The 12,584-nt window shown below is 53.7% G+C and overlaps 1 protein-coding gene across 1 annotated transcript in view; it reads right to left on the reverse strand.

Annotated features, from left to right (window-relative positions):
- Positions 1-1,483: 1,483 nt before the first annotated feature.
- The window catches only part of FA2H (fatty acid 2-hydroxylase), a 55,847-nt gene continuing 44,746 nt past the window's right edge, over positions 1,484-12,584 (reverse strand). The window contains exons 5-7 of the mRNA XM_020889189.2: positions 5,806-5,978; positions 4,276-4,528; positions 1,484-2,909 (exon numbers count right to left, since the gene is read on the reverse strand). Of these exons, the coding sequence (XP_020744848.1) occupies positions 2,830-2,909; positions 4,276-4,528; positions 5,806-5,978 (506 nt within the window). The 3' untranslated portion in view covers positions 1,484-2,829. The remainder of the gene's footprint in view (positions 2,910-4,275; positions 4,529-5,805; positions 5,979-12,584) is intronic.

The raw sequence follows: 12,584 nt of genomic DNA on the forward strand, positions 1-12,584 counted from the left end.
AAAAATAATAAGTTACGAGAACAGGTAAGGTGGAAAAGAGATGAAAATTTACAATCACCGATTCCCAGTCACAAGGGCGCAGAGCCTCATGCTGTCGTCAGGGGGCAGCATAGGCCAGGGGACAGGTGGAAAACCCAAGCCCGAACTGAGATCTGACAGAGACAAAATAAGTGAACAGCTCTGTCCTGTCTGACTTTGCGAACCCATGGGCTACAGCCTACCAGGCTCCTCTGCCCCTGGAATTCTCCAGGCAAGAATACTGGGGCAGATAGCCATGCCTTTCTCCAGGAGATCTTCCCAACCCAGAGATCAAACCGGGGTCTCCTGCCTTGCAGGCGGATTCTTTACTGCCTAAACCACCAGGGAAGTGACAGAGACAAGACTAACATTTACTGGGGCCTGTTATGAGATGGGCTTTGTGCTGGGCACAATTAGAAATAGTACAAAGTTCAAAGGCAGAGAAAAAAATCACATGCTCCAAGTTTCAGGCTTTTCCATCACGCTAGACGTGTTGGCATCTTGATAATGTCCCCTGATGGCTTTAGCATTAAATCTTTGACCCCTCCTTAGGTCTCTTGCACTTGAAGATAAAATTTTTAACTCTAGCAGATGATCACTGAGTAGTGGACCACACTATGAGTGCCAACTGACTTGAGGTTAAGGGCGCTTGCTATATTAGTCTTCCCTGTAGGGTGGGGCTCATTCTCTTTCTTCCCAAGGCCTTGTGGAAGTTCCTACCCCCCTGGAAAGTTGTAGCAGGCACAGCAGGAAGCTCTGGGAGACTCTGTCTAATATTCACTGAGTGGCCCTTTTCATTAACAGATTGGCTTTCCCACTCCCCAAATCTTATTAACATGCTACAAACTCACATTTATTTTGGTATTTCTTCCTAGTTCTGTTTCAATCTCTTTAAAGAAGGCTTTTGTTTTCTTCCTCCAATTAACTTTTTGCTCAAACATGCTCATCTTAGACCTGCCTCCAGTGAACTCCCGTATTTACAACTAGTTGGTTTTCTCCTTTCCCTGGGGAATGATGCCTGGTGGTTGGATTCGCAGCACGTTCTAGGGAATGGAGGTTAGGTTTCTGCTGCTTGGACTGCTCGGGTCCAGCAGCTTGAGGGATGAGTGGCTCAGTCAGGTGGCCCTAACCTTCAGGCTGGGAGCGGGTGTCCCTCCATGGGCCAGAGTCTTGCCAGCATCACCTTGTCTCTGCTTTCATTTTTGCCTCTGCATGCTTGGGCAGGCAAATCCAGAGCCCATCTCTGCCAAACTACTGAATTAGACTCTGAGTGATGAGGACTTGGAAAACAGTAACGAAACCCAGTAAGACAAGGGTTGGTCTGCTTTTTATCATAAATCTACACAAATTGATCAGTGATCAAGTCAATACTCCTTCCTGCGGGACTTGGCCACCCCCCTCCCACCCTTCTGCGCCCCTTGGCCTTGACCAAGTCTGTGAGTTGCCATCAATAAGTAGCACCTCATTTTTGGTAGTTTCTTTTCCAATGTTTTTATTTTTCAAAATATACAATTTATTTACACTTTTATTTCACAATGGTAGTTTGCATATTTATTCCAAAATCTTTAAATAACTCCGCAGTAAACAGTACAAATCACAGGATCGGTCCAACTGCTTCCTTTTAACCTTTACACACATTGAGTTTCAAGTAGTAATGGTTTGTGGGTAAGAAGGAACAAAACTAAGACCAAAAAAAAATTTTTTTTTTTTTTTTTACATAAGCTTGACATGTAGGATTAGAAAGGGCAATCTGAGCAGCTACTTGGTCCAGGGCCCAACTAAGGGTATTTATATAGTTTATAAATAAGACCCTTTTATGGGCATCGAGGGTTTTGGTTACCAGGAGGAAAGGGTGGGAACACACCGCCGGGCTGAGGCGGGGTTTCTGGGAGATAAGGCACCGTGTCAAGGCTCCTTCTCGGCTCGAGGAGGCACCGGCTGGAAGGGTCCTGAGTGATGCGGGCAGGGGCCCACCTATGCCAAGGGGAGGCTGAGAACGCCTGGGGACGGGAGAGGGTTCCCACGCACGGAGAGGTGTTTAACCTCCTTTGGGGGAAAAGCTTTGTGATTCTGGAGGCCAGGAGAGATGGGAGAGCAGGTTCCTAAAGAGAGGGCTGCCGGCTCCCTCCAGCCTTGAGACCACCTGCACAGAAGTTGAAGGCCAGTGTGTGGACGCTGGAGGTGTATCTGCCCAAGGCACCTGGTGGTACAGCTGGCGCTGGTCATTGGTAGGGACAGAGGCATCGCCCCAGGATTGGCTGTGGGCCGCGAGAGGCTTCATGCTTTCTCTTCTTCTGAAAGCGCTTCATCCATCTCTGTGTTCTCCAGTCCAGAACTGCTACACCCTCTCCGGGAAGGGAAGGTGGGCCCCACAGACCCCCTCTTCGCTGTGCATGCAGCAGCTCCAGGGCGGCGGGGGCAGCTCCTAGGGAGCCCAAGATGTTAAGACACAGGCCTGGGCCCAGGGGTCAGTTGCCGTCACTCCCCTCAGGGACGTCCCTGCCAGCTAGCTCCTGGAGCAGTCCTGGGGGCTGGGGCTCTGGGCGGGTGCTGGCAGAGAGGCTGGGGTGCTCCAGGGAAGAGCTGGTCCCCGAGGGCTCTTAGGCCACCCAGCAGACGGGGCCTTCCTGCGCCGGGTCAGGAGGGCAGGCTCAGGGTCATCCTTGGTCAGGGTCTCCCCAGGACCTTCCACCGAGCCCGAGGGCTGGACAAAGCCTGCGCTGTCTGGCCAAGCAAACCTTCCTTGCAGGATCTGGGTGGGGTGGACTGGGGTAGCGGCCAAGTTAGGGCTGAGGGCGGGGCGGGGCGAAGTCACTGAGTCTTCAGGTGGGGCTCTTCCGGAGTGAGGGTGTGGAAAAAGTGATCCCAGAGTTTACTGCTGATGCCGAACCCTAGGGCGGGAGACAAACGGGAGAAGGTGAGGCACTCTTGAAGGAGTGGGATCTGTTTGCTCGGAGGGAGCTCAGGCGCGGTGAGCACGTGGGCAAGTTTCAACATCACCCCCAACGACCTTCCCAACTCCCGGGGCCATCCTGGCAGAGGTCAGGAGCAGGGTACCAGTGTGCCTAGGCTCCCAGGGATCCTGTGGCAATAACCCCAAGGCTCATATCTGGACTGCCTTCCTGGGAGAGCCTGGTGCTGCCTGCCTCTTCCTCTCTCTCCCCCGCAGTCCAGTCGGCCTCCTTCTCTCTGAAGATGCAAAGTTCATTCCTGCTTCAAGGCTTCAGACCTGTTGCTCCAGGGATGCTGTTTCTCAAGACGTCAGATGCTGGCTTCTCCTAATTTAGGCCTCAGCTCTAACGGTGTCTGTGTAGTGACTCCTTCCTAGACCACTTCAGCTAGCTTTCTGCTGCCCAGCAGGGTAGGCACTAACCCATGACTCCTGAGGATTGGAAATGTGGCCCTGGGCTACAGTGGGACTGAATTACTAATTTTATTTAATTTTATTAATAATTAACTTACATTCCAGTGTAAAAACCTAAACTTGGTTTAGTTATTGAAAAACCTATAGGCACACTTGGAGCAATTCATGTATGTGAATCTACGTTTTTGACTGTCGATTTTATAAATTCTAAACATGGATGAAGTATTTCCAATGGAGATTTAGCCCTTGAATGGAGATGAGCTTGTAAGTGCAAGATACACACCAGATATCAAAGACTTAACAGAAGGAAAGAATGTAAAATCTCTCATTAAAAATCTTTTTAGCCACGCTGCACGGCTCGTGGGATCCCAGTTCGCCAGCCAGGGACTGAACCTTGGCCCACAGCAGTGAGACTGCTGAGTCCTGACCACTGGACCCCCAGGGCATTCCCAATAGTGTTCGATCACATGCTGAAATGATAATATTTTGGTTATATTTGGCCTGACAAAGTACCTTATTTGTATTAACTTCATTGGTTTAGTTTTACTTGTTAATGTGGCTCCTAGAAAATGTGAAATCCCATCTATAACTCAGCCTGCATTTTATTAACGATGTGTGGGACCCCTGCCACTGACATGGTTTCCTGACCGTCGCCTTGCTTTCTTTTCTTGCTGGCTCTTACCACTGCTCTGGAATGATCTTTGCTATTATTGGTTTCCTGGTGTTTCTGTCTCTGCACAGCCCCCTGCTCCAGGGCCTAGGATGGGCGTCCCCGGCTTGCCTTTCTGACTGTGAACCCCCGGAACCAAGGCTGGCCCCGGCTGGAAGCTCAGCGGGGGCTGTCAAATGGGAAACGAGCCGCTGAGGGAGGGGGCGCCGCGGTGGGTCCTCACCCGACTGATGGTGTGCAAAGTGGTGCTTGACGTGGTGGGCCTTCAGGTGGTACAGGTAGGAACCCTTGTGAGGGGAGCCGAAGTGCAGGTAGTAGTGGGTCAGGTCGTAGATGACGTAGCCCATGAGGCTCCCCGCAAACAGGGTGCCCGCCACGGCCGCGGACAGGATGAGCCGTAACAGCAGGTAGAAGAAGCCTATCACCAGGGAGGCCGGCACGGGCGGGAAGACCAGGCGGGAGGTGTCGAAGGGCGCCTGCGGACAGAGGCTCACACGTCAGGACACGGCCCGGGGCCCCAGGGCCTGCCTGCAGTCACACACGGCAGGCTGGCTGGAGGCGCTCCTTCGGGAGAGGTGCTGGAGTTGCCCAGACGGGCGGCGGCTTGGGGAGGGCAGGCCAGCAAGGCTGAAGGCCTGGAGAGCCTGTCCGGCCCCAGTAAGCCAGGACGGGAGCTGGAAAGCTCCAGGAACAGGGGGTGGGGGTGGCGTGGGCAAGATGCTCGCAGGTCAGAGTATCTTGCTTCAGATGCTCTGCACTCAAGAGGCCACTTTGGCTCTGGAACTTGCTGGGTGTGGACAGGAGCCCCCACCCCACCCCGAGTACCATGCAGGGCCCCTAGCCCGAGGCCTGCGGGTGATGAAGGCACACGGGGTGATCCTGGAGCTCTTAACAGGAAGGACCCCCCCAGGTGGCCTTCTTTGCCCCAAGGAGGTGCTGTCGCATGGAACCAGACCACGAAAGAGCCCAGCCTTTGGTCCTGAGGCTTCAGAAGCCAAGGGCCTGGCAGAGGCAAAGTTTAGAGGCTGTGCAAGTATTCCGAGACCCTCTCTGGACTGAGAGAGGAGAGAGAGGGACCAGGTGACCGAGACAGGGCACCACTCGGATGTGGGCCCCTGCCCCTCCGCCCGGAGCAACAGGACCTGCGTGGCTCCGGGCCTGAACCGGCTCCTGGTCAAAGCGGAAGGAGGGCAAGGGGGAGGGTGGGAACCCTGCGGCAGGACGAGAACAGCGCGGGGCAGGGCCGTCCTCTGGGCCGACCTGGCCTCCAGTGCCGACTGCCGGGACCCTCGTGTGTCGCCCCGAAGGAGCCCCAGGGTGGGTGGATGACCGACAGCATAGACTGTGGCGTCCACAGGGGACGACATCCTAGGGTGACCTTGGGTGAGTGCCTTAGTCCCTTTATTTCCCCACGCCTCAGTCTGCCACTCTGTGGAACGGGGAGAACGGCAGCACCCACTTCAGAGGGAAGCTCCACAAGGTCAGTGATTCTTGCCTGTTTTGATGGATGGTGTCCAGAACAGCACATGGCCCATAGTGAGCGCTCAGTGAGCATTTGTTGAATGAGCAAATGAATGAGCTGTTGTGAGGATTAGCAGTGGACACGCATGCTCACTCTGTCCACAGCTGGTTCAGGCTTGGACCCAATCACACGCCCTTGACTTCTCCTCGCCCTCAACCCACCCCGCAGCGAGATGGGCGCTCCTGAGGGCGGGCGTCAGCAGCATGGCCTGGGGGGCGCTGCGCCGCTCACCTTGTGGTGCTGGCCGTGCATGGCGAAGTGCAGCATGATGAGGTAAGCGCTGTTGCTGGGCGGCTTCATGTGGAACAGGAAGCGATGGATGAGGTACTCCAGGAGGCTCCAGACGAGCAGCCCCAGCAGGAAGAGGCCTGGGAAGGCAGACTCGGGCATGGCCACTGAGTACCCTGCATTGGGCGCAACAGAGGGAGGTCAGGCTGGAGGCTCCAGAGGTCCAGCCCCGTCACCTTGGGGGCTGCTGCCCTCGGCTCCGCAGCTGTGGGGCCCACCCCCACCACCGGGGCCTGAGAGTCAAAGCAAGGAGGAGACGGTGAGGATGCGTGTGGGCTTATTTAGGAGGCGTCCTCTCGGAGGACGACTAATGTGGTGGGTCACATCGATTGCAGGTATTGACCCACCCTTGCAGTCCAGGAATAAATCCCATTCCGTCATGGTGCATAATGCCTTAATATGTTCTAGGATTCAGCCTTCTGGTATTCTGTTGATGACTGTTGCATCTGGATCCATGAGTGATACTGGTCTGGAGTTTTCTTTCTTGTGGTATTTTTGTCTGATTTTGGTATGACGGTAAGATTTGACTAGAGATCTGAGATCTTCCTTAAAGGGACCATAAGAGGAACAGCTATGGCCAGTGGTGGACCTCTGGTGGTGCTACGGTCTGAGTGTGTTTTCTCAAATTCATATGCTGAAACCTGACCTCCAAGGTGATGAGAGGTGCTTAGGTCATCAGGTGAGTAAGACTAACTCCCTCATAAAAGAGGCTCGAGAGCATCCTCCCCTTTTTGACATATGAGTATACAAGGAGTCTTTGACCTAGAAGAGGGCTCTCGCCTGACTATGCTGGCACCCTGATCTCAGACTTCCAGCCTCTAGAATCATAAGCAATCAATTTCTGTTGTTTACAAGCCACCTAGTCTGTGCTATTTTGTTTCAGCAGCCCAAAGGGACCGACACCAGGAAAGAGTGACCTTGCCTCAGTGGCCTGGAGGAGAGGGAGGGGTGACCCTGATGAAGCCAGCAGATCTGGGGGCTGTTGTTGGAAGATGTTAGCAACGAGGGACCGGGGACCAAGAGGGTCAGGAAAACCCGAGGAGTGAGAGGTTCATTGAGAACATCTGAAACCAACAGCATATAAGGGAGGGAGATGTGGAAAAACAAAAGATCATTAGCCTGAAGACCAGAAGACTGGAGTGACGTTATTGTCATCAAGTGCGAGGCCCCCGCGCCCAGCCCTGGCCTGCAGTCCTCCCAGCCCTCGTTTCTTTTCTCCACTTCACTGATTCTCTAACTTCACAGGGACTTCAGCTCTCACTGTTTTCTTCAGGTCTACCCTCACCCTCTAAGTTTTACTTCTTTTCTCCACTAGCCACTGCTTTGGTTATACATTCTCTCTCTTTAAAAAAGTGGCAGCTTTACTGAAATATAACTCACATATCTTACAATTTGCCCATTTAAAGGGTACAGTTCAGTGATATTTGGTATATCTGCAGTTGTACAACAATCACCATAATTTTAGAGCCTTTTCATCACCCCAGAAAGAAACCCTTTACCCATTAGTAGTCATTCCAACCTTTGTCATTTCCCAGAGCCAGGAAACCTCTAATTTACTTTCTGTCTATTGTATTTTCTGATTCTGGACATGTCATACCAATGGAATCATATAATGTGTGGTCTTTTGTGACTGGCTTCTTTTGTTTACAATATTTTTAAGGTTCATCCATTTTGTAGCATGTGAGAACTTCATTTCTGGTTAATATGGATGCACCATAATTGTTTATCCACTCACCAGCTGATAGACAGCTGGGTGGTTTCTGTTTTTTCTGGCTATTCTGAATAATGCTGCTATGAACAGGTGTGTTTTTAGTTGTCTTGGGTATAGGCCTGGGAGTAGAATTTCTGGGACCTTATTGCAACTATGTTTAACTTTGGGGGCACCACCAAACTGTTTTCTAAAGCTAACCATTCTCTTGACCTCAGCTGCCCCCATGACCTCCCAAGCTTGGATGAGCACAAAAGCCTGTCTCTGCACCCCACACCCAAGCAGCTGAAGATGGAGGAGGAGCCATGTGTAGCCATGAGTCTGGTGCCTTCAACCTCAGCTAGGCCTCAAACACTGCCTGGAGCTCCTTTCATGTCTGCAGGCTCAGCTCCCTCCTCACTGCCCGCAGACACCCCCTTTCCCTTCCGTCCAGCTTCCTACTTCACAGGAAAAAGACTCCTTGGGGTAGAAGAGTGGAAGGGGGAGAATGGCTGCTTCATAACCGTCCACCTTCAACCACCCTTGATTGTGCTTCAACCCTGCAACTTCGTGCTGCTCAGAGGAGAAGCGTGCACTCAGGTGCCTGGGCACTGGATGGTGGTGAAGGCACTAACAATAGCAGCAGCAGCAGCAAATGTGCATGCACCAGCCCCTACACGCGTGGCGCCACTCAAGTGCTTTACACCTCATGTTCGTCTCACTCCAGCTCGATGAAGGAAGTGCTGGCATTGCCCTTGTCACTGAGGGTGTGGAAGTACAGACAACTTACATCACTGACCAGCTCACCCTCAGTCTGCCCCCCTCCACCCTCTTCATCCCACAAACTCCTCTGGGCATCTTCAACTTCTCCCCCACTGCTCTTGTGCTCATATTTAAGGCTTTCTCATCATAGACGCAGTCCCTTCACAGCCAAACCCCTGAAAAGGTCAGTTAGACTTAAGTCTACTTCACCTCCTTCCATTCGCTGAAGCCCCTAAAGTCTGTCTCCTTCAAAGAACTGTGAAAGCCATTTGTGATGTATTTCTTGACAGATCGAAGTAGTTTTTTCAATTCATCTCTAAAATTGGCTGTGGCATATGACACCGGTGACCACTCTATTTTTGAATCTGTAAGCACATAAGTCCCCAACCTGAGGTTTAGGAACGCCCAGAGAGTCCTTGGCTGGGTTTCAGAGTGAACCTGTTGCCATGGTATCCCAAACAGTGCACCTGTGTGCATCTTTCTGGGGCAGAGCCACAGCTTTTCAGACTCTCAGAGCACCTGGGACCAAAACGACCTGAGCACAGAGCTCCGCTCCCTGCCGCTGGAATACTTGGCTCTTCTCCTCCTCTCACCTTTTTTCCCTCTTCCTTTTCTTTCTTTCTTTCTTTTTTTTCCTGCCACGGGGCTTGTGGGATTTTTAGTTCCTCAACTAGGGATTGAACCTGGGCCTTCAGCAGTGAGCCAGCAGAGTCCCAGCCACTGGGCCTGCAGGGAATGCCCTCGCCGCTTCTCTAGAGGCCCTCTGTCAGGCTCCACTGTGGAAACTGCCTCTGTCTCCAGGGTCAAAACCTTGACCCTCCCTTCTCAAATGCCCTCCGTTTGATCTAGGACATCAGTCACACCCACCTGTTGACAACCCCCAGATCTGTGTCTCCAGCCCAGCCTTGGATAGCCACTTGCTACTGGGCATCTCCATGAAGCTGTGCACAGGCCCACCTCCAACATCAGCAGCTTCCAAATGAAGCTAATCATCTCTTCTTCCTTCCCACCCAACCTCACCTGAGGGGGAGGTTAATGACTTCCACACATTACCAAAGCCTTGACTTATTCCTCTCTCCCGTGTCCAACCTGGGTCACCAAGCTCTGTCAGCTCCCTCTCCTTAATATCTTTTGATAGATAAAGTTGTTAAAAAAAAAAAAAAGCCAGACACAAAAGACCACCTATGTAGCAGTCCATTTACATGGCGTGTCCTGAAAAGGCAAGTATGCCCAGAAGCAGGTCGGTGGCTGTCAGGGCTGGAGGAGGGGGAGTGGGGAGCAGCTGCTCAGAGGGATGGGGTTCCTTCTGGGGTGAAGAAAATATTTTGGAACTAGACAGAGTGGCGGACTGAATCATTCACTGCAAAATGGTTAATTCTGTGTGTATCTCATCTCAGTTAAAAGTCTCCTGGGTCAGTTCACCGCTCTCACTTCTCCATGACCTAATCAGCACCCACAGCAGCTTCCTGCTCCAACTCTCTGCCCCTGCGTGCTGCTAAAACCCTCTTCTGGGGCCTCGTTCTCCTCAAGTGAAGTCCAGCCCCACAGCCTGGCACTCAGGGTCCCTTGAGACCCAGCCCTGTCAGGCACATCCCTGCCTCATCTCCCTGCCACCCCATCTGGGGCCCACTGAACCATGTGGGACCCCTGGGGGCCCCACGCTCCCCTCCCCTGCCCACACATCTTTCCTTCACTGGAATCCCCTCCCTCCCTTCCTCCGGTAAGAAACCGCTGCAGATGCCCTCTGCCCTGACCTGGGCAGGGTCTGAGCCAGGCCTTTCACATCATCCTTTCATCATGCTGAGCTGTGGCCCTGTCTCACTCGTTTGTCCCCACCAGGTTATGAGCATGTCATGGGCAGAGTGGGTGTTCTGTCTGCTGTCTCCTGTGCCGTTAACACAGCAGGTGCTCAGACACTTGTGGGAGACTCACGGGCCAACCCACGCCTCTCTGGAGGGCTGGACATGGATAAGACTTGACCTGTGCTGTTCCAAAGGCAGCCTCTGGTTCTGTTTAGGGAAGCACTTCTGAAGGGCTGTGCCCAGGGTGAATGGCCACAGGGAGTCACTGCAGGAGAAAGCCCAGGAAGGTGGGGGGGAGGAGAGGTGACTTTCCAGCTCTCTGCACCAGATTCCGGGCCATTATGACAAAGGATTCCAAGTGAGTCTCTAAACTAAGGAAGGATTCTTCATGCCTCACCTGGAAACTAACACATAACACGGCCAAGATTCAACCCCCCAAGGACTTGAGGATCTCTCTCAAGTCGGGTGTTAAGCTGCTCTGATGTCTCTCATCAGCAGGGCCTGTGGTGTCCACACCCGGGCCTGACACTTGCCTTGGCTGGGCGGCTCTGGCTGACCAGGCCCCCCCTCTGAGGGATGGCAGCCACCTCTAGGGTCCTCGGGACACCCTGCTGAAGTGCAGGATTCTGGTCTCCGCCCTGTACTATCCACGTGTTTTCTCAACAGTAAAATATCCTACCAGCCGTGAAGGGCTGTTGCTAGAACCCAGGGAATATAATACATGGCTGTGTGATAAGTATGTATCTCAGAGGACCCCGGTGGGCTACTGTCCAGGGGGTCGCAAAGAGTCAGCCATGACTGAGCATCTTCACTCTCACTTCACTTATATGTAAGAATAATATACTGTATATGGACACATGATAGTAAATAACACTTTTCACATGTTACAGGTCGCTGCTATGATCTTTAAATATCATCTGTCAAAATATGTCCAGCCACAGTCCTCCCTGGGCTGCATTTTCTCGATTCTCCTTGCAGGGCTCTGGAGGGTCCCTGGTTGGGGGAGAAGGAGTTTCCCTCCTAAAGTGCAAGAGCCCTTCCTTGCTGCGTAACTCACTTCTCAGCAGGGAAAGGACTGGGCATGCAAAAGCATTCCCTGGCCACAGACTGTGGTCTCGACCTTTGCTGGGGCTCCCACCACAATCCCTGCCTAGGATGCCGCTTGGCACCCACTCTAACGCACCTCCAGGAACTGTCTGGAGGCCAGCCAGGAGGTGAAGACCCTCTCTGCTTCCCAAAGCATTTTCACACACGTGCACCTGCGACTTTCAGCCTTGAACTGCTGCCTCCGCGCAGCTTCCACTGCTCCTTGGCACCCTGAGTTCCTGCATTTCCTACAGCGCATCTCACGTCCCGGAGCTGCACCAGGACCCTGCCGAACCTCCGCACGCCTCACTTCCTGGCTGTTTTCCCTGCCTGGGCCTGGGCCTTGCCCAGCGAGTCGGGGGTGAGGGAGGCGTGTGCGGCTCTCTCGCCACCATCGCTGGCATCCTGGTCACAGGCCCACTAACCCCTACACTGGATCTTTATTAGACAGCACATTTCAGCTCTCTGCAGTGCCGTCAAATCACCTGCCCGGCCTCGCACCAGAGTCGCCTCCTATAGGTCAAGGCTCTGCCCGCCCCCTCACCCCAGCACCACCCCTGTCGGCCCATCAGGCTGGAGCTGGTACCAAGTGGCATCTCCGGAGGACTCCTGCAGAGGGACCTGGGCCAAAGCTCCGGCGTCCCCTTCTCCCTCTGGCCCCAGCCCTGTCGGCCCTGCCACTGTTGGCGATTGTTCGGGGAGCGCTGGGCAGAAACAGTGGGCGATTCAGTGAGCAGGCCGTCTGAGCAACAAGGCCTGTGCTGTGCCTGAGCTATTCAGCGTGGGCAGAAGTGGGTAACCTTGGCTTGAGGGGTGCACACATTAACCCTTGGTGTCTGGGAGCAGCCTTAGCTCTGGGGGACTTTCTGCAACTGGCTCAGCCCCACCCCATTCTGGACCAGGTGGGAAAACGGGCTCCCTGCACTGTGGCCATGACCTCTCTCATCTAAACCATTCAGCCCTCAACTTGTCCTCCTGGAGGAGGTGGGCAGGAGAGAGCCCCGGAGTGTGGAGAGAAGGAGCTTGCATTTGGGCACACAGGGGTTCAGAGGCTCACAGGAACGCAACGTGTGATCAGGAGAGGAAAGCCCTCCTGAACCATCCTCAGCACCCTCTTCTACCTGTCCCCCCTACCTGGCTTCTGTCTGAGCCACTCACCATGGGCGAGCACTCTCCCAAGGCGGACTGCGCCAGGATGGGCAGGTTACCTGGGCAGGTGGTCAGACCTGGAGGCCCGAGGTGGGTGATGAACTGGGGAGGCAGGCTGGCAGCAGATGTCATGCCCACACAGTGCTGCCCTGAGACTCAGCCTCACAGGCTCCTCTCTGTCCCCTGCCTGCCTGGTGGCGCCTGGCAGCTACATCCTAGCCACGCGACCCTGACCT

Source organism: Odocoileus virginianus, unplaced genomic scaffold (genome assembly GCF_023699985.2).
Source record: "Odocoileus virginianus isolate 20LAN1187 ecotype Illinois unplaced genomic scaffold, Ovbor_1.2 Unplaced_Scaffold_15, whole genome shotgun sequence".
NCBI lineage: Eukaryota > Metazoa > Chordata > Mammalia > Artiodactyla > Cervidae > Odocoileus > Odocoileus virginianus.